The following is a 20,113-nucleotide window of genomic DNA, read 5'->3' as shown; positions in this document are numbered from 1 at the left end:
ATTAACTATGTGTGCATGTTTAATCTATCACTGTTGTCTTTGGAAAGGCGGGGAATCTCAATGCTGGAACTCATAGGGCCAATCCTGATGATTTCTCCTTACAGTGTAACTTATAATAGAAAAAAAATTAGAAGTAACCTGCCTAACAGTAGAGGAATGATCAAATAAATTCAAGTATACATAAAATACAGCATGCAGCCATTAAAGAATATATACCTACATGCATACATATTTTTAGTGGGAAAATAATGATACGTTGAATAATAAGGGAAAATACAAAATTATATACAGTATTATTCCAATGAAAATATTATATAATGCTACATATATTTCTATGTATTATATTTATAGCAAATGAAAAGAAATGTGTAAGTTTTTTCTCTAGTCTGTTTCATTGCTGCTAATTTTCAATTTCTCATTATGCTTTTCTGAATTTTCAAAGTTTTCTTGGGAAATGCATAATTGATTAGTCATTACTCCCTGCTTTCTAAAAGCAGGTAACCGCAGTGCAATTAGTGATCATTTTCATGTAACAAATATTTCCTAGAAATATGTGTTTTTAAAAACTGATACATGGGAGGGGCTTCCCTGGTGGCACAGTAGTTAAGAATCCGCCTGCCGATTCAGGGGACACGGGTTCGAGCCCGGTCTGGGAAGATCCCACATGCTGCGGAGCAACTAAGCCCATGCGTTACAACTACTGAGCCTGCGCTCTAGAGCCTGCGTGCCACAACTACTGAAGCCTGCACACCCAGAGCCCATGCTCTGCAACAAGAGAAGCCACCGCAGTGAGAGGCCTGCTCTCTGCAACTGGAGAAAGCCTGCTTGCAGCAAGGAAGACCCAACACAGCCAAAAATAAAATAAATAAGTTTATATATGAAAAAAAAGTGATACATGGGAGATAATGATTACTGATAATAGCATAATATAGTAATTCAAACTTTATTCAGGCTGTTTAATCAGAAAGACATGGATTCTACTTGGAATAAAGTGATCAATAACTGATGGCTATTAATATTATAACTACTAAATAGTAATTATAATGATTATTATAAAAATTCCTTATGTTGTTTTCCCATGGATATCAAGATAGCTAATTGCTACTTAAGTGCTTTCAAAAACATTTTCTTCTTGTTATGCTTAATATATAAATTCTACATAATTTCTGTTGTGTATTACAAGTCCTTTCACTGATATTAGATATCTACTAATAAGGAAAACACATTCTGGTGAGTTTTCAGAAACTTTGTTGCCAAACAGTATTATAAACAAAACATTCAGGGCATGGAGCAAGATAAAATGAGCTTGCTACGTAAAATATTATCAAATCTTTACCAATAATCCTTCACACATTAAGCATAAATGGCCCTACCAACAGTTGTAAATGACAGCAAGCACCTGACACTGGGATATAAGTAACTACCAAGAAGGCATGGGGGTAAAAAGGAAGTGATCAAATACATAAGTCAAACAACCACTGAGTTCATAATTTTGTAACAGTGTGTGTATACATATAGATTAGCAATGTGTATGGTTCATTCAAGAACAGCATGTAGATGAGTCTGTCAAGAGAAGATCATATAAAAGAAAAATAGGCAGCCAAAGTATAAGAGACTGAATTCTGGGCTATAGGATTTAGATTAACCCACAGGTGGTAGAGTAAAGCCTTGAAGACAGCAGAGTGACTAACTCCACTTTAATTTCCTTATTGGAAAAGAAACACCAACATAAAGTAAACTGAGAGATGAACAGAGTATGAGGACAGAGTAAAAAATCTCTGTCCCGGTAACTCTTCCAAGCCCTTTGTCCAGCCCATTTCCTCTTAATAAGAATGTTATTTTTTCCCTTTCCTCTGTGACATACTCGTTCTTCATGATCTAGTTAAAGTACCCACTTTCTCTCAGAAGTCTTTCCAAACCATTTTAACCCTCAGACTAGTTTCCTTAATGGTGGGATTACTTTTTTTTAAACAAATTCGGTACCAGGAACTAACAAAGTGTTGCAGGTCTATTATATTTCAACAAACAAACTCATAGAAAAAGAGATCAGATTTGTGGTTATTAGAGGTGGGGGGGTCGGGAAGGGGGAACTGGATGAAGGTGGTCAAAAGATACAAACTTATAGGTACCGGGGATGTAATGTTCAACATGATAAATATAATTAACACTGCTGTATGTTATATACCAAAGTTAACAAAGTAAATCTTAAGGGTTCTCATCACAAGGAAAAACTTTTTTTTTTCTATTTCTTTAATTTTGTATCTGTATGAGATGACAGATGTTCACTAAACTTATTGTGGTAATCATTCCATGGTGTATATAAGTCAAATCATTATGCTATACACCTTAAATGTATATAGTGCTGCATGTCAATTATATCTCAATAAAACTGGAAGAAAAAATGCAAATATTCTTTTGACTCAGTAACTCACTTTTATGAAACTACTGAAATTGTGACATAAACATATAAAGACATTTGTACAACACTGAAATCCTGTAATAGCAAAAAAAAGTACCTAAATGTTAATCAATAGAGGTACATTTAATATAAATTGTGGTACATTAACATAATGGACTATTCAACTAAAAAAGAATGAGGTAACTTTTTATATTGTTATTAAAAAGAATAAAAGCTCAGGATATAGTTAAGTAAAAAGAAAAAATTTGCAAATTAACACATACAGTGTGGTTTCTTTTTAATGAAAAAAGTATGTGGGGCTCCCCTGGTGGTGCAGTGGTTGAGAATCTGCCTGCCAATGCAGGGGTTCCGGGTTCGAGCCCTGGCCCGGGAAGATCCCACATTCCGTGGAGCAAGTAAGCCTGTGCACCACAACTACTGAGCCTGTGCTCTAGAGCCCGCAAACCACAACTACCGCGCCCACGTGCCACAACTACTGAAGCCTGCACTTAGAGCTCGTGCTCCGCAACAAGAGAAACCACCGCAATGAGAAGCCTGCGTAAGGCAACAAAGAGTAGCCCCCCCTCGCTGCAACTAGAGAAAACCTGCACACAGTAACAAAGACCCAATGCAGCCAAAAATAAATAAATAAATAAAAATTTTAAAAAAGAAGTATGTGTATTTATATACACATGCATTAAACAAACTCAAAAGTAAACACAAACACACACACACAAACACAATCAACAGTTACCTCTGGGGAGTAGGACAGAGGAAGAGAACAGAACTGACTTCTTTAAGTTTCATATACTTCTGTATTCATTAATTCATTTAGCAACAATTTAAAAATTTCTAGAGTGCCAGACACTCATGATTTATACCACTCACTTGGCATACATTAAATGTCTTTTGAGAGAATATTTCGTATTTCTGTTTATCCACTGAGCCATAAACATCTTGAAGGCAAGCTCTTACTTTCCCACAGCAACAACCATAACCGTGAATGTTTACAGATGCACACATACATGTAAAAATATTTTTAAAAAGGAATGAACAGGTTCTTATCAAATTCATGACAGTGGTTATTTCTGAGAAGAGTGAGAGTGTGGAGGGGAATGGGATGGCAGATAGTTTTTAAAAGAGGATTCAGCTCAATAAGTTATATTTTATCTCTAAATTGTTTTTTCATAAAGACTCATATATATTAATTGTTTGTATGTTGGATAGGTGTAAATTTTTTTCTTCCAGTCTTTCATTTGCCTTAACTTTGTTTTTTCACCTTTCTTGCAAAGATCTTTCAATTTATTTTGTATAGTCAATTTCCTGATGTTTCTTTAATGAGTTTTGGATTTTTTTTAGCCTTGCTTAGGAAAAAAGTACTTTCTTCTCAGATTTTTAAAAAACACTGAGCTCTTACTAGGAGAACATTATCCTAAGTGAAATAAGCCTGTTACAGAAGGACAAATACTATACGATTCCACTTATATGAAGTACCTAAAGTAGTCAAACTCACAGAAGCAGAGAGTAGAATCGTGGCTGCCAAGGGCTAGGGGGAAGGGGAAATGAAGAGTTGCTATTCAAGGCGTAGAGTTTCAGTTATGAAAGATAAATAAGTTCTCGAGATCTGATGTACAACATCTTGCCTATAGTTAACAATACTGTATTGTATGCCTAAACATTTGTTAGGAGAGTAGATCTCACGCTAGATGTTTTTACTACAAAAAAATTTTTTAATTAAAACTTTTCAGCTCTTTAATCATTTGGAATGTATTTCTTGTTATTGTACAAAGTAGGAAATTAACTGAATGTTTTTCCAAATGAATAATCAATGGTCTCAATACCATTTAGTGAACAGTAAATCACTTCCTTATTGACTGAAATACCACCAGTATCATAAATGGACACTTGAATTCATAGTGAAAAAAAAAATGCTTTACCTTTTCAAAAGCATCAACCAGTTTTTACACATCTGAAATCAGTTACACTGGGAATCACCATATTAACCTATCGTCAAACATGGTTTACCTTACACTGAATAATATCAATATAATTGCCTTTTTTTCCAACCAGTCACAGCCAAAACAAAACAACAACAAAAATATGTCAACCAATAAAAAACAAACTATAATCTTACTTGCATATTCTTTTTAAGTTACTAAGAGAAGTATTCTAAAAAAAATTAATTTTGTTTAGTTCAACTAAGGAATTACAGAGAAGTTTATCAGATCAATAAGTTTAACAAATCACTAAACTGAAAAATGAACAGAATGATAATGAAACTCCAGAACGAGAACAGATAACACCGGGACTTCCCTGGTGGTGCAGCAGTTAAGAATCCGCCTGCAAATGCAGGGGACACAGGTTCGAGCCCTGGTATGGGAAGATTCCCACATGCTGCAGAGCAACTAAGCCCGTGTGCCACAACTACTGAGCCCATGTGCCACAACTACTGAGCCCACGTGCCACAACTGCTGAAGCCCGCACCCTAGAGCCTGTGCTCCACAAGAAGAAAAGCCACAGCAATGAGAAGCCTGCCCACCACAAAAAAGAGTAGCCCCTGCTCACCACAACTGGAGAAAGCCCATGCTCAGCATCAAAGACCCAACGCAGCCAAAAAATAAATAATAAATCTATATTAAAAAAAACAGATAACACCATCATCGATTGGGAGTGAAGAAACCTGTGTTCTAATTCTAACCTGAGCAAGTGAATAAACCTCAAGAACTGGCACTATGGTTCTATTTCCAACATTCTATAATTTCTAATTTACTATCTCTAAGATAATTAAAATATCTAATAATAATAGCTGCCACCAAAGAAAAGTACATAATCTTCTTTAGTGAGATGTTACTTCCACCAGTATAGGTCATCAATCTAATTTAAATTCATTTTCTCTAGCCATTTTCTGAAAATATAGAAAAATAACTGAGCAGCATTTTTCTTTTAAGACTTATTTTCAACCATGTGAAAGTAATTTTTTTTAATTGAAGTATAGTTGATTTACAATGTTGTGCTAGTTTCTGGTGTACAGCAAAGTGATTGTTATACATATATATATTCTTTTTCATATTCTTTTCCATTATGGTTTATAACAGGATATTGAATATAGTTCCCTGTGCTCTACAGTAGGACCTTGTTGTTTGTTCATTTTATATATAGTAGTTTGTATCTGCTAATCCTAAACTCCTTATTTATCCCTCCCCACCGTCTTTCCCCTTTGGTACCCATAAAATTGTTTTCTATGTCTGTGAGTCTGTTTCTGTTTTGTAAATAAGCTCATTTGTGTCATACTTCAGCTTCCACATATAAGTGATAACATAGGATATTTATCTTTCTCTCTTACTTCACTTAGTATGATAATCTAGGTCCATCCATGCTGCTGCAAATAACATTATTTCATTCTTTTTTGTCTGAATAGTATTCCATTGTGTATACATGCCACATCTTCTTTATTTGTTCATCTGCTGATGGGCATTTAGGTTGCTTCCAAGTCTTAGCTATTGAGAATAGTGCTGCTATGAACATTGGGGTGCATGTATCTTTTCCAATTAGAGTTTTCTCTGGATATATGCCCATGAGTGGGATTACTGAGTCATATGGCAACTCTATTTTTAGTTTTTTAAGGAACTTCCGTACTGTTTTCCACAGTGGCTGCACCAATTTACATTCCCACCAACAGTGTAGGAAGTTTCCCTTTTCTCCACATCCTCTCCAGCTTCTGTTATTTGTAGACTTTTAAATGATGGCCATTCTGACCGGTGTGAGGCGGTACTTCATTGTAGTTCTGATTTGTATTTCTCTAATAATTAGTGATGTTGAGCATCTTTTCATGTGCCTGTTGGCCATCTGTATGTCTTCTTTGGAGAAATGCCTATTTAGGTCTTCTCCCCATTTTCTGACTGGCTTATTTTTTTTGGTTATTGAGTTTTATGAGCTGTTTGTGTATTTTGGAAATTAAGCCCTGTGGGTCGTTTGCAAATATTTTCTCCTAGTCTGTAGGCTGTCTTTTTTTTTCGTTTTATGGTTTCTTTTGCTGTGCAAAAGCTTCTAAGTTTGATTAGGTCCCATTGATTTATTTTTGCTTTTATTTCTATCACCTTGGGAGACTGACCTAAGAAAACACTGGTACAATTTATGTCAGAGAATGTCTGCCTATGTCCTCTTCTAGAAGTTTTATGGCATCATGCCTTATATTTAAGTCTTTAAGCCATTTTGAGTTTATTTTTGTGTATGATATGAGTGTTCTAACTTCACTGATTTACATGCAGCTGTCCAGTTTTCCCAACACCACTTTCTGAACAGACTGTCTTTTCTCCACTGTATATTCTTGCCCCCTTTGTCGAAGACTGACTGTAGGTATGTGGGTTTATTTCTGGGCTCTCTATTCTGTTCCACTGATCCATATGTCTGTTTTTGTGCCAATACCACTCTGTTTTGGTTACTGTACCTTTGTAATATCATCTGATGTCTGGGAGAGTTATGCCTCCAGCTTTGTTCTTTTTCCTCAGGATTGCTTTGGCAATTCTGGGTCCCTTTACAGTTCCATATAAATTTTAGGATTATTTGTTCTAGTTCTGTGAAAAAGGTCAGGGGTAATTTGATAGGGATCACATTAAATCTGTAGACTGCTTTGGGAAGTAAGGCCATTTTAACAAAATTGATTCTTCCAATTGGAGAGTATGAGATATCTTTCAATTTCTTTGAATCATTTTCAATTCCTTTACCAATGTTACATAGTTCTCAGCATAGAAGTTTTTCACCTCCTTGATTAGGTTTATTCCTAATTTTTTTTTTGATGCAATTTTAAAAGTGACTGTTTTTTTACTTTCCCTGCAAGTTCTTAATTTGCGCTTTAGCTTATTACTCTTTAGAATAACACTTACGTTTTTCTAATAGACATATCTTTTTTCAACCATTCCAACATCGCTATGATACAACTTCCTGTGTTTACATGCACACACACACTTTAGGATAAATCATTCAACTACAGACCAAATCACTTTCTGCTATAGTTACTTCTGGCTCAACATTTCTAAGCTACTGCTCATTTTTTGGTTATTTCTACAAAGATTAAAGCACATTTGTTTGTTCATTTTTTCTTAACAGACTATTCAAAGTAATTTGATTTCTATTTTTGGTTTTTCGAGTACTCAACCTCATCACATTTAAAAAAATTATCAATGAAGTTAATATGCTCGGTCATTTAAATAAGTGATTATGTGAACAAATTTGAGTCCAGGAAAGGAAGGTGAAGGGAAAAAGAAACAACCATTTAGTAAATATCTATTTGCAAATGTCTAGCACTATTTTTACAAGTTGTAGCTTCCATATAATACAACTTAAAGTTCCCCCAACTGTCACAACATCAGTATGACTGCTTCATAAAAGAATAAAATGCTTTATTTAAACCTGGCTCTGTTGTTCCTGTTCCCTCTTCAGCTACCAAGTCACTACTTCAGAAAAACACTTTAAATATATCTGTAATCAGCTCTTCATAAAACTATGTTGATCAATATCTAGAATCTACATTTAATGACTGATTTGCCCGAAACCATATTAACAGCCCCACTTTAAAAAAAAAAAAAGAAAGCCAAAAGTTCACCTCATTCAATGAAAGTTTTAGTGTATTTTGTAAGAGGAAAATGCTTGTTTTCTCCTGGTTTGGGTTTATAAAGATAATCAGAAGACTAGTCAGGTGAGCGTGAGATAAGTTAATTCCCAATCTAATTACTAAATTTAACTTCAAAGACCCCTGTTTTTTGAAAGACATTGCCAGGTTCTTATTTATTCCCAAACACATTAGATCCCACACTCTAAAGCTTCTTAGAATATAATATCTTAGAAAGGGAGGAATGTGGCTTCTTAAAAAACTGATAACGATGAAACAATTTCCCTTAGCAATCCCTGTTTGAATTTAATAAACTGATAGCCATTAATTTCTTCAGAGATAACACCAGTTTTATGAAAAGAAAATAGTCCCCCTGTATAAAATTATCAAATAGACATGAATCCATACCACCAGAGTACAGAGGAAGTAGCCATCTGTTGTGAACAATAATAAATCTTTTTTCCCGTAACTATCCAGTTCATTTGCACACTAAATTTCTATCTTCCATCATTCAGCCAGGCATGTAATTAAAATATTATTTGTATGTATTTACTACCATAATCTACAGCCAGAAACTTATCCTGGGAAGACAGTATCACTGGCTCAAAGTTCCAAATATCAAATTTTGTTTTTAATTCTGAATTCCTGATCATCAGTTATCCTCATTTCCTATATATGATATTAGCCAATTACTATCCTAAAGTTATAATGAATACAAAATCCAAAAATGTCCATAAATTAATAAGTACTTAAAACACACTTACAGCATTGAAAAATGTAGAGTTTTAAGCTTTTATTCATATCTAAAATGACACACGTGGGGATGACCCTACGTCATCAAACCAAGCAGACTGAGTTCACATCACAATCAGAACTATTAAATTCTTTAAAATAAATACAAACCTCCCTCCTTCCAGATTCCATATACAGTCTTCGAAAAACAAAGAATTATAGAAAGAATTTAAAAAATCATCTCACCTCCACCATCCTAAGACACTACTGTTAACATTTTACCAAAAAATTTTAGACACTTCACAATATCAAGAGTGTCTATACCCAGTTTCACTGTGTGTACGTGTGTGTTATCAAAGTATGTCTATGATTGGTATGTGAACTTTACAGACCCTGGACAAGTTCACTACACCCAGATCTCCCAGCTCAGTTTTTCAGCTTTAAAGACTTCAGCTAAGAGGTTCTCAAACCAAGTAACTCAGAAATAGAGAACAGGTTCCCCATGAGATGTGGCAATAGAGATACTAAGAATCAGAAAAATCTATGAAGGCATCCTGAGAGTTACGACTACTAGGTATGTGGGATTACAGATGCTATGAAGAACCCGAAAGTGTTGTTTTATTTCTGCAGTTGAGCTTAAATTCTAGCAACATAATCTAACTTTAACCTACTCTCAGTTTCTGCATATACGGGCAAAACAATGAATGTAATGAAGAAGGACGAATACTATGAAAACAAGATTAATGACCCCAACTCTGTGGGTAATTTCCTTCACTAGGCACATGTTTCCTTCTCAGTTACGTAGAAACGCTATAACTTGGCTTAATGTTTGAGCTGCAACAACTTTCTAAGTGTGGCACAAAGGTAATTCAACGAATGATTAAAGGGTAAAACATAAACCAAAGAGTAGGGAGTCATAACAAAACTTCATCTTAATAGCATTTAACTGAAAACTCTCTAAGAGAGTATGGTCTCGGCAAACAGTCTAAAGATAAGGTTACAAATGAAACTCCAGATACACACACCTACACACACACACACACACACACACATATTCATTCTTAAAAAATATGTACCAGAAGACAATGAAAATAATACCAACACGCTTATTTCAAGTCATCTTGATCTCAGATGTTATTTATATTCAGTCTCTAGCTCAACTTTAAGTTCCATCAAGGCAAGAAATATATCTGTACAGTAATACCCATTCAGACCTCACTTATTTATACTGGTAACTCAAATGATACAGAAAGAGTTTCAGACCATCTCAAAAGTCAGCTTATTTAAAATCTCCTAATTTAGAAATGAGATTAAGAAACAACTGCAGAAAAAAGAATAAGCCACTTTGAAAAAGCTCAGGCTCCTTTCCCCTCCCAAACTTAACAAGCAACATTTACTGACTATGGCTATGGTTAAAAATAATAATAATTAAAAAAATGTAAAGGAAGGTGACAGTCTTCTCCACACTGCTTGTTGTAGACAAGAAAGAACAACTGTTAGTACTAACACTGGACTGTTAAGTGCTGAAAGAGCAGACATGAAATAATGAAATCTTACTCCTTTGGTATCTGAGGCTACTGTATCATCAGTTTCAAGCAAGTAGTTCTTTAAGAACAGAGCCCATCTGTCATTCTCAGGGAATACTTGTATCATAGGGTATACAAGCTTATAAATCACTAGCACTTCAGCACAAGCTTTCACTTGAGGAAGAACTTATCCATGATGCTGTGGCAGAGGCACTTTTACACCTTCTTCCTATATGAAAGGAATGAAGAGATGTAGACAAGGACTAAAAAACAACTCTGAGAGCCCCAATTTTTCTGTGAAAATTTTATAATTTATAAATAAGCTGAATGTAAGATAACAAAGGATAATCAATATATGCAGAAAAACAAGAAATAAAATGAAACTGACCAAACAATAGCAAAATATTTTCACAGGAGTCAAAAGGATAAGTTTAAAAAAGTAGTAAGAAACAGGGTTCCAAACAAAAAAGGACAAAAATATGGCAGTAGCAAAAAGAAACAACAGTTTTTGTACTTAAGACTCAGAATTACATATTAAGGTCCACAGGAGTTTTAAAAATCCCTGAATATAGGGCTTCCCTGGTGGCGCAGTGGTTGAGAGTCCCACGTACGGCCAAAAAAAAAAAAAAAAAAAACAGGTAAAACTAATTCAAGCAGTTAGAAAGATAGGGTTGGGGGTAGTGACTGGAAAGGCACTGGCGGGGGTGGGGGATACTTCTGGGATGCTCGTAGTATTTTATTTCTTGATCTAGGTATTACTGATTACACAGACATGTTCACTTTGTGAAAAGTCATCAAGCTGTACATCAGTGATTTGTGTGCACTTGTATACTTTCACCAAAACTTTAAGTTGGAAAAACTAATAGGGTCTTCCCTGGTGGTCCAGTGGTAAAGAATCCGCCATACAATGCAGGGGACGTGGGTTCGATCCCTGGTCAGGGAACTAAGAGCCCACGTGCCCTGGGGCAACTAAGCCCGCGCGCCACAACTAGTGAGTTCCCACGCCTCAACTAGAGAGCCTGCATGCCGAAAACTACAGAGCCCGTGCACCCTGAAGCCCGGGTGCAACAACTAGCGAGAGAAAACCCACACGCCACAACTAGAGAGAGAAGCCCACGTGCTGCAACTAAAGATCCCACATGCCTCAAAGAAGATCCCGCATGCTGCAACTAAGACCCAATGCAGCCAAAATAAATAAATAAATAAATCTTAAAAAAAAACTAATAAAAATTATTTCTACAATTTAAATAACTATATGTAGTTATATATATAGTACATACACATACAGATATATAAAGTTACATATAGACGGTTTCTAATCAAATGACCATTGTTAATGTAAATGACCCATACATACTGTCACTTGTACCTGCTCAAATTCTCTTCTCTCCAAACCACCAACTCAAAATCACTCTTTTGGGGGGGAAGAAAAAGTGAAACTTCAAGACAAATTTTAGGTTCAGAAGTAGTAGATAAGGAAAAATAAATATGTAAGGTAAGTGATTCTTGCAAAAATCTTCCACTCTCCCCCTCCTCTGATGTGCTCCTCTGAGGGAGCACTCGTACCCAAAAACTCTTTCTCCAAATTGCTTATTTCTCCTACTTTAACTGAGCTTAAAATATGAAAATTTGACCAAGTTATCAGTTTCTTAAAATGTAAATACATTTCAAAGGATTACAAAGATAACAGTCATTTGCACACAACTGTGAATTAGTTGTGTCTACGTTTTTAAATTGAGGCATAGTTGATGTACAGTATTACATAAGTTTCAGGTGTACAACATAGTGATTCAAAGTTCTGTGTCTACTTTTAACAAATAACTGTAAATAAGAAATTTCTTCTATATAAAGAAGGAAAATGAGCAATTCCACAATTTCTTTTATAATACAATTGGTTTGCCAAAAATACTAGATTTCAAAATATAGTGTCTTCACCCATCCCCATTTATTTTAAACAAGTCTTCTTTGATCTTCTCTGCCATGATACAAACTTGAGTGACTCCTACTTAACATTGTTGAATTCTACTCACTTCTAATTTTCCTTAAAGCCTGTTATTTTTTTCTTTTTTCAAAAAAGTAGATCAATTACTAATGACATATATATACACACCAACCCTCAAAACTATAACAGGATGGGCTTCCCTGGTGGCGCAGTGGTTGGGAGTCCGCCTGCCGATGCAGGGGACGCGGGTTTGTGCCCCGGTCCGGGAGGATCCCGCATGTCGCGGAGCAGCTGGGCCCGTGAGCCATGGCCGCTGGGCCTGTGCGAGGCTCCGCGGCGGTAGAGGCCACGGCAGTGAGAGGCCCGCGTACCGCAAAAAAAAAAAAAAAAAAAAACTATAACAGGTGACTATGTCTTTCCTTTTCCCCACTCTCTTCCTCCTAAGTGTTAAGAGTCTCATTAAAGCCATGTGTTCTTACTTATACATATGTATGTATGTATACACATATATACACACATTATATATTTATATACTATGGATGCAAGATACAAAATCAATACTGGAGTGCAAAAAGAATTCTCATATCTAAACCCAAGTAGAGTAAGCAAACCAGTAAAGGTTAAACTCATAAAGTCAGTTATCAACACATGGTACTAAAGAAACCAATACTAAAGGTTGAATCCACATAGTAGCCAGTTAATTCCACACAAACTTGCAGCAATCAGAGATTCTGACACAACCCAACAACCATCTGAGTGCTGAATGTACACTACGGGAAAACTGTGAAACTAAGATTATCACTGTTACCAGAAAAATAATTTTAAAGCACAGTTTCTTACTCCATTTCTATCACTAGAATTATTTCTAAGCTTTGAGAAAAGAGAAAAGAAGGCTCTCTTCATAAAAAAAGATGAATGGTATCTCATCTCTAATGATATGTGAAAGTATACATTAATGTTTTTTGGATTTTTTGGTTTCTTTTTTGGCCACACCACGCAGTATGCGGAACTTCCCGGACCAGGGATCGAACCTGTGCCCCCTGCCCTGGAAGCACAGAGTCTTAACCACTGGACCACCAGGGAAGTCCCATTAATGCTTTTTAAGGTTTAGCCACCAGTTGAGAGAATAATGTTTTCTCCTTTTTTGAACACAGTCATACAATTTTCCATCTGTCAGAAGGGCAGAACATTTGACAACTAGATTTTTAAAAATTGGGAGAATAAACAACTAACTTAAATGATTTGCATTTGCTTTTAACTATGCTATCTTATTTGGGGTGTTTTAAAATAAAAAATATACAGCACATTCATTTTCAAAGTAAAGTAAATATTTTCAATATTTGCCTTCAATTACAATAAATTACGCAAAGGAAGTCACATCGTTTCATTTTTCTATTTTCTAAGGATTAAGTTTAAGCACATTTTTTGTGTTAACCAAACTTATATAAAAACCCAAAGCTATGCATGTAAAGACACCAAGCTATGGTAAGAAAAGGATATTTAGTCTACAAACCTGTCAAAATTCCTACTGAAGTCTAATTTAACTCACATTTTTTCCCTTCCTGAAACAGTCCAGTCTACAACTATGAGCTAAAAAATGACTTAACACCCTTTATTCATAACTTATGAGTAATTCAAGGGAAATCTACCCTTCTTTGCACAATGAGTGCTTAGTGATCTCATCAACAAACTGGAAAAACATGTGGGCCAATCAGTGCAATCTCATCTGGAGACAAATCTACATGAGGTAAAATTCTGATCAGAAAGCTACTCAGAAAACGTGAAACCAAATGATTTAACAATCACTGGCATCGGACTACTGTATCTGCCTCCGACAGAAAAGATGGGATAAGACAGGGGACTGATGTGCTGCAAGGGCTAGGTTATTCCTTTCTGTAAAGGTGAGGGAGATATTCTGCCAAATGCATTTCAGTACCTTCCCTTGTTTATGGAAAGACTAGGTGATGTAAACCAATTTCAAAATTCTTCTCTGCTACTTACCAAGCATATTCACTGCTATGTTAACAGCCATCGCAGAGAATTGCTAAGAGGGATAGTATGTAGGAAAAGTGTATGGCACAGACTCTAGTACGTAAGAAGAAACAGAGTCAATGTTTATTATTATTTCAAATACCCATTTCTTCCATTTTCTTATTCTTTTTTCAAAGAATATTTCAATTCATTAGATATAAGATTAGTGATTTATAACTGCAAATCAGTTTTCTCTGAGGTTATACCACATCACCCAGACTGCATTTTGGGAATGACGGAAACTCTTTAGCGACTCATACACATTTTATCTCTTAGGTTTAGTTTTATAAATGGCTGCTTCAATTCCTTACTATTATTTTTAATATTTAAAAGAGCTGCCATTTATTGAGCATCTACCATATGCTAGGTACTTTACTAGGTACTTTACTATCTCTTATCTTTACAATTACTGTTAAGACAAGTGTTACCGTCCCTATTTTAAAGATAATAAAGCAAGGCTCAGAGAGGTTACATTGTTTGCCCCATGTCAAATAGCTCACTAGTGGTATAGCTAGGATTAGAACCCACATCTAGCTAGCTCTAACTCTGAGCTCTAGCCATCATACTACCCCCAACTGTCTCATCCCTTATATTTTGCTTCTTTATAATTTTATTTTCAGAGGGTAACAACTGCAATTTGGGGGTACCTTGCTTACAACCTCACATATTAACCAGAGTTCTCTGGAAGACAAGAATGTAATTTAAATGACTGATAAATTTGAGAAATGGGAGGTCTAAAACAGAGTAACCCTTCAGAGACCAATGGGACAAGATAGATACAAAATAAGGGTAACTTGTTAGGAATAAACGAGGGAACAATAAGAGACCTCAAGTTGAAATAACTCATTACTATAGATTGTTTATTTTCAAAATTAAAACAAATAGAAAAAAAAGACTGAGAAAATACTCACTAGCCTTGAATTCTGCCAAATTTAAATTCAAGGGTCCTCACTAACTGGGTCTTTGTTGCCTTACCTGGTAGGTCTCCAAGCTGGTTGGCCTTTCCTCAGGTTTGCCAGAATTTCCAGTAAAGAAAGAGACAAACAGTATAGGGACAACCCTTCAGTCTTATCAGCAGAACTCTAACAACAGTATTGTCACTATCCCATTTCTAGTCCTCAAATAATTTCTAAGTGTTGAGAAACAGTATGTACACACACGCATACAGACACAGTTGAGTGGCATCTCTCTTCTCAGGCCATGTAAATATTTTGAAGGTTTAGCCACAAGATGGGAGAGCAGTGACCCACAGTACATAATTCCTAAAAGAGGAAAAATCAGGTTCCTTGTCCAGAACTCTTCTATCTAAAAAGGTTGCAGAAGTTCCTCATTCTGTAAGCAGTAGGAAGAACCCAAAGGTAAAATATAATGGGTTAAAACCCCACAGAAAAGTATAATTAGCACACATGAATAGAACACTAAGGAGTTTCCTGACTGCTGCATATAATATGTAGCTACATCAGAAATGTTTTATGTAATACTATGTATATACTGAACTACTTCAAAAGTTCACTTAAAAAAAAAAAACGACTATAATTCCAGGATAATAGGTGAGATTTTAATCCCACAAATATGGGATTAAAGAGACTGATTATATTTTTACTCTATATAATTATTTCAGACTAGAAGTTAATAGCAAAATCCATTAACATATTGTATTCATTGAATTTCTTGAACTATAAATGATCACAGTTAAAATTTCAGCACTTCAATCTTATGAATTTCCCAATAACTAGAAAATTACACTTATTTTCCAAAACTTCCATATCAAGATTTTCAGAAGTCAAATTTCATCTTTTATTAAAACATAATAAATGAGAAATTAATAGCAGACATAATAATCAATCAATAGACTGATTCCAGGTAGGAGAATTTGGTAGCTGAAGGCAGGTTTAGGAAAGGGACTTCTGAATTTTAAATCACGTGCATTTAATACCTATTCAAAGTAATCAATTTTAACAACTAGAAACTGAAAATGCTCAGAATACATAGCACTTCTGCAGACTTGTAAGCTTTCCTCATACATACTTCTAAAAAAAGACTACCAAATAGATTTCAAGATAAAATCAGCAGAACAAGTTGCAAAAACTAAATCCTTTTAGCATTTTAAAAGAAAACAAATATATAAAATCCAACCCCACACTACTTTCAGTTTCACTGAATCTGCAATATATTATCAAAGGGTCCCTATGTGGAACACAAATTATTTTCTACCAGCTTAAAGTAGTATGTGAAATCCTAAACTCAGTATTTTAAATTAACAGCCTAAAAATGCTCATGATTTGTATTCCTTCTTTAGACAGTGGACCATTTCGGGTAAAATGAATGAAGAAAGCATTCCATGAAACACGGAGGCTGATTATTTCTCAATGTGGGGTGTAAGAAAGTCTCCCCCAAGAAAGGCTGTGAAAAGTCCTCATAAGATTTCACTCCATAAGGCTGTTTCTTTCTTCTTTAAACATTGGCCATTACAAACATTCAAATACAAAGCAGGTGTCAAGGAAGTTTTTAGACTAATTAACATGAGGGCAAAGAAGCAACTAAAAACCAGTTCTGACAAAATTTTTGCTTGAAAAAAACACTATCCTATAACTTTTATTACTATAAAAGCCTTAAGTCCACGCTTTACATGAAATAAGTGATTCTTCTATACAGATTGAATTAACTTAAGTTGCCTTGAAACAGTCTCACTTCAATTCCCTACTTGGAAAGCTGTCTGATGCACTATTATGTAACTCTATCCAAGACTCTAATGCAAGAGTTACATATCCATGAAAAGTTAGTAAAAAGTAAAACATGCACACGCACAACGTTAGCTGTAGTTTCTTCATTACCTTGTCAAAATTATGAAACCCAGCATATTTTCAAACAAACAAAAAACCTTTCTTATTTAAACCAGAAATAGTGACACTTTGCATACTCCATAAAACTGTTAAAATGAAAAGCATTCTTCTTGGCTAGCTTCTGATCATTATGCGAACTGTACATTTAAAATATAATCAAAATGCCAATTTTTAAAGAATGACATATCTTTTACATAAAACTAGCAAAATCTTTTTTTAGTCTTTTAATTCATCTTAATGTTTCATTCATTTTGAGGCCATTTATTTGCCCTCCCAAAGACCCATAGCATTTTCCCTGAAGGCTAATCATCAAGTTCTTTCCCCCTCTGTGCCAACATAGAATCTCCAGAACAGTTTCTACCAGCAGCAGCAAAGTAACAACCCTACAGTGAATACGATTTACCATTTGGTTGGGCACATACTGAAATTCTGATTCATGAACATCTTAGTCAGTTTATGGATATCAATGAAAAGAAAAATGACACTCTGGCATGTGACTGCCAACTACCAAGTCACTTTACTTCCAAAGGAAATAGACTTTAGTAGCTAATAATTTCAAACAAATGAAGAAAAGTGACTAAGATATAAGGACCTCAACTAAGTTTGAAAATACACACAAATCGTGAAAAGGAGATTCAGAATTAACATTTAAAACTACACAATGAGACTAAGTTTAGCTGAAAGGATCTGATCCATTGCTAATGTAATTAACAAATCAGTACATCTTGGAAAAGCTTACTTCTAGCAATAGAATCCTTATTATGACTTCAATCCAGTGTCATTGTTTTTTCAAAAAATAATTAGTCAACTCTATTACATATAGTACCAATTCTGGAAGGAGACTTGAATATTATTTGAATGGAACACAGGAGAACCCTGATATGCAAATGTAAAAGGAAATGTTGAAACTACAAATATTTTTAATTTACAAAAAATTTGTAAATGTATCCAAGAATCATTAAAACACATTACCAATAATGTTGCACAAGACCTCTAACTGGCTTGAAACATCACATTCTTTCAAGCAACATATAGAAAACTGCTTTCACAAGGACTATCTGTAGCAGTGACTAGTGAAAACCCTTTAAACTATTTTTCAGATTATCATCTCCCTCTTTCATTTGTTAAGTATTTTGATCAAGTACAACAATGAAACAATTTTTAAGGAAAGAATGTATAATTTTAAAAAGGCATGTAATCTTAATTCCCTGAATCAAAGGAGGTGTGACAACCAACGCACGTAAAATTAACCTTAATCCGCCAACGAAAACACGCAAAATGTCTCCTAACAATTCCTCTCCTCCTTAAAACAACCGTATACATAAATATGGTACTGACCTCCACCCCCACTGAGAGCAGCTAATAAACAGAATAGTTGCATTTGGAGACCAAGGTGCAACACCCCACCTCCTGAACCTCCCCAAATAACCACATCTTCAAAGTAGAACTGAACATTATTTTTGCTGAAGCAAGAATCCAACCCTCCGGAGCCTCAGCCCTTAGACAATGGTGGTTACCAGACAGAGCTGCACAGTTGAGTCCAAATGACACATTTCACTAGGCCTTGGACACAACACACACACACACACACATATGCACACACACTCTCTCTCCCAAGGGGCCAGTTCTAAGGAAGGGGCGTTCAAATCCCACTGGGAGATGGAGGGGTAGCACAGTGGCCTGGGGGTACGCCGGGGGCGGGGGACAGGCGAGAGGGGTGTAGATAGAGCGTAAGGGTAACTGCACTGCACGCGAGGGAGGGGGCTGGAAATGGCCGATGGATTCTACATTTACTTAAAGGTCTTGATTTAACGGGTCCTTCCCGGGGGCTCTGTAACTAAAGCCAAACTGCGCAGCAAACATCGTGGGGCTGGGAGAAGAGAAGCTGCTCCCCCTACCCCGTGACTTAGGGAGGGGGGCGGGGGAAACAAGTTCCCCGGCCAACACCACCGACCACTCCGAGTCCCCCTCTCCCCTCCTCCACAGGAAGGGGGAGGCTAACAGAGAAAAGGGGGAAAAACAAGTTCCCCAGCCAGCCCCAACCACCCGATCACTCCCAGCCGCTCCCCCCACCTCCTATTAGAAACGGGAGACCAAACCGTGGAAGACTGCCGAGAAGGGGGAAATCCCACCCTTCGCTCTTCCCCCACCCACCAACAGACTCCTGCGGGGTCCGTGAGGGAGCCGAGAAGCCAGAAGGATGGGTGGGGGGAGAGGGTGCCGAGCCCCCGAAACCAAACAAAGCGCGGCCTGAGCTAGAGCCCGGGCGAGTCGGGAAGCCGTGGCTTTTCCTGCCGGCCGGGGCCCAAGCCGGGCTGACACTGCGGCACCGGGGGACCCACCTCCGCTCAGCCTCCGTCTCCCACTCCCGGGCGCACAGGCCGCCCCCACCCCGGCTTCCCTTCCCGCGGGTCCCGGTCAGCCGGGCGCCCGACCCGGCGGGCGGCGGGGAGGGAGCGCGGCCTTACCCCGCTCGCCGGCGTTGTTCCGCTCCTGGGGCAGCGGCGGAGGCGGCGGTGGCGGCGGCGGAGGCTGCTGCTGCTGCTGCTGCTGCTGCGGCGGCGGCGGAGGCTGCTGCTGCGGCGGCTGCTGCTGGGGCGGCTGCGGCGGCGGCTGCTGCGGGGGTTGCTGCTGCTGCTGCTGTTGCTGCACCGGGCGCGGCCGCGACACTCGCCTGGGTCTCCGGTTGGCGGCTCGGACGGAGTTCATTTGCCGGGCTGAGGTGGCGGCGTCGGCGGAGGGACACACACACGCACACGCACCGCGAGCTCCGGGGCAGGAGAAGGGGGTGGGGAGAGGGGGGAGGAAGGAAAAGGGGTGAGAGGAAGGGGAGATGGTAAGGGCGGAGGAGCGAGCAAGACCCCGAGTCAAGAGAAAGGCCCGCGGAGACAGACAGAGACCGAGCGAGGCCCGGCGGGCGGGCCTGACGCACGGGGAAGGCCGAGGCCGCCGGGCGGGGCGGCGGCGAGGGACGGAGACAGAAAGACGGGCAGAGCGAGAGAAAGAAAGAAAGGGCGTCCGCCCGCCTGGGGA

The 20,113-nt window shown here is 37.5% G+C and overlaps 1 protein-coding gene across 2 annotated transcripts in view; it reads right to left on the bottom strand.

Annotated features, from left to right (window-relative positions):
* The window catches only part of FBXO11 (F-box protein 11), a gene marked incomplete at its 5' end in the record, with an annotated part of 111,597 nt that extends 91,808 nt beyond the window's left edge, over positions 1-19,789 (bottom strand). For both annotated transcript variants that reach the window (XM_081254042.1, XM_081254043.1), the window contains one exon: positions 19,549-19,789. In XM_081254042.1, coding sequence (XP_081110168.1) covers positions 19,549-19,789 — 241 coding nt within the window. The remainder of the gene's footprint in view (positions 1-19,548) is intronic.
* Positions 19,790-20,113: the final 324 nt, after the last annotated feature.

This window comes from Mesoplodon bidens (assembly GCF_964165515.1).
Source record: "Mesoplodon bidens genome assembly, chromosome: 14".
Taxonomy (NCBI): Eukaryota; Metazoa; Chordata; class Mammalia; order Artiodactyla; family Ziphiidae; genus Mesoplodon; species Mesoplodon bidens.
The sequence above is the reverse complement of the archived record's forward strand: the minus strand, read 5'-3'. Positions and strand labels throughout refer to the sequence as shown.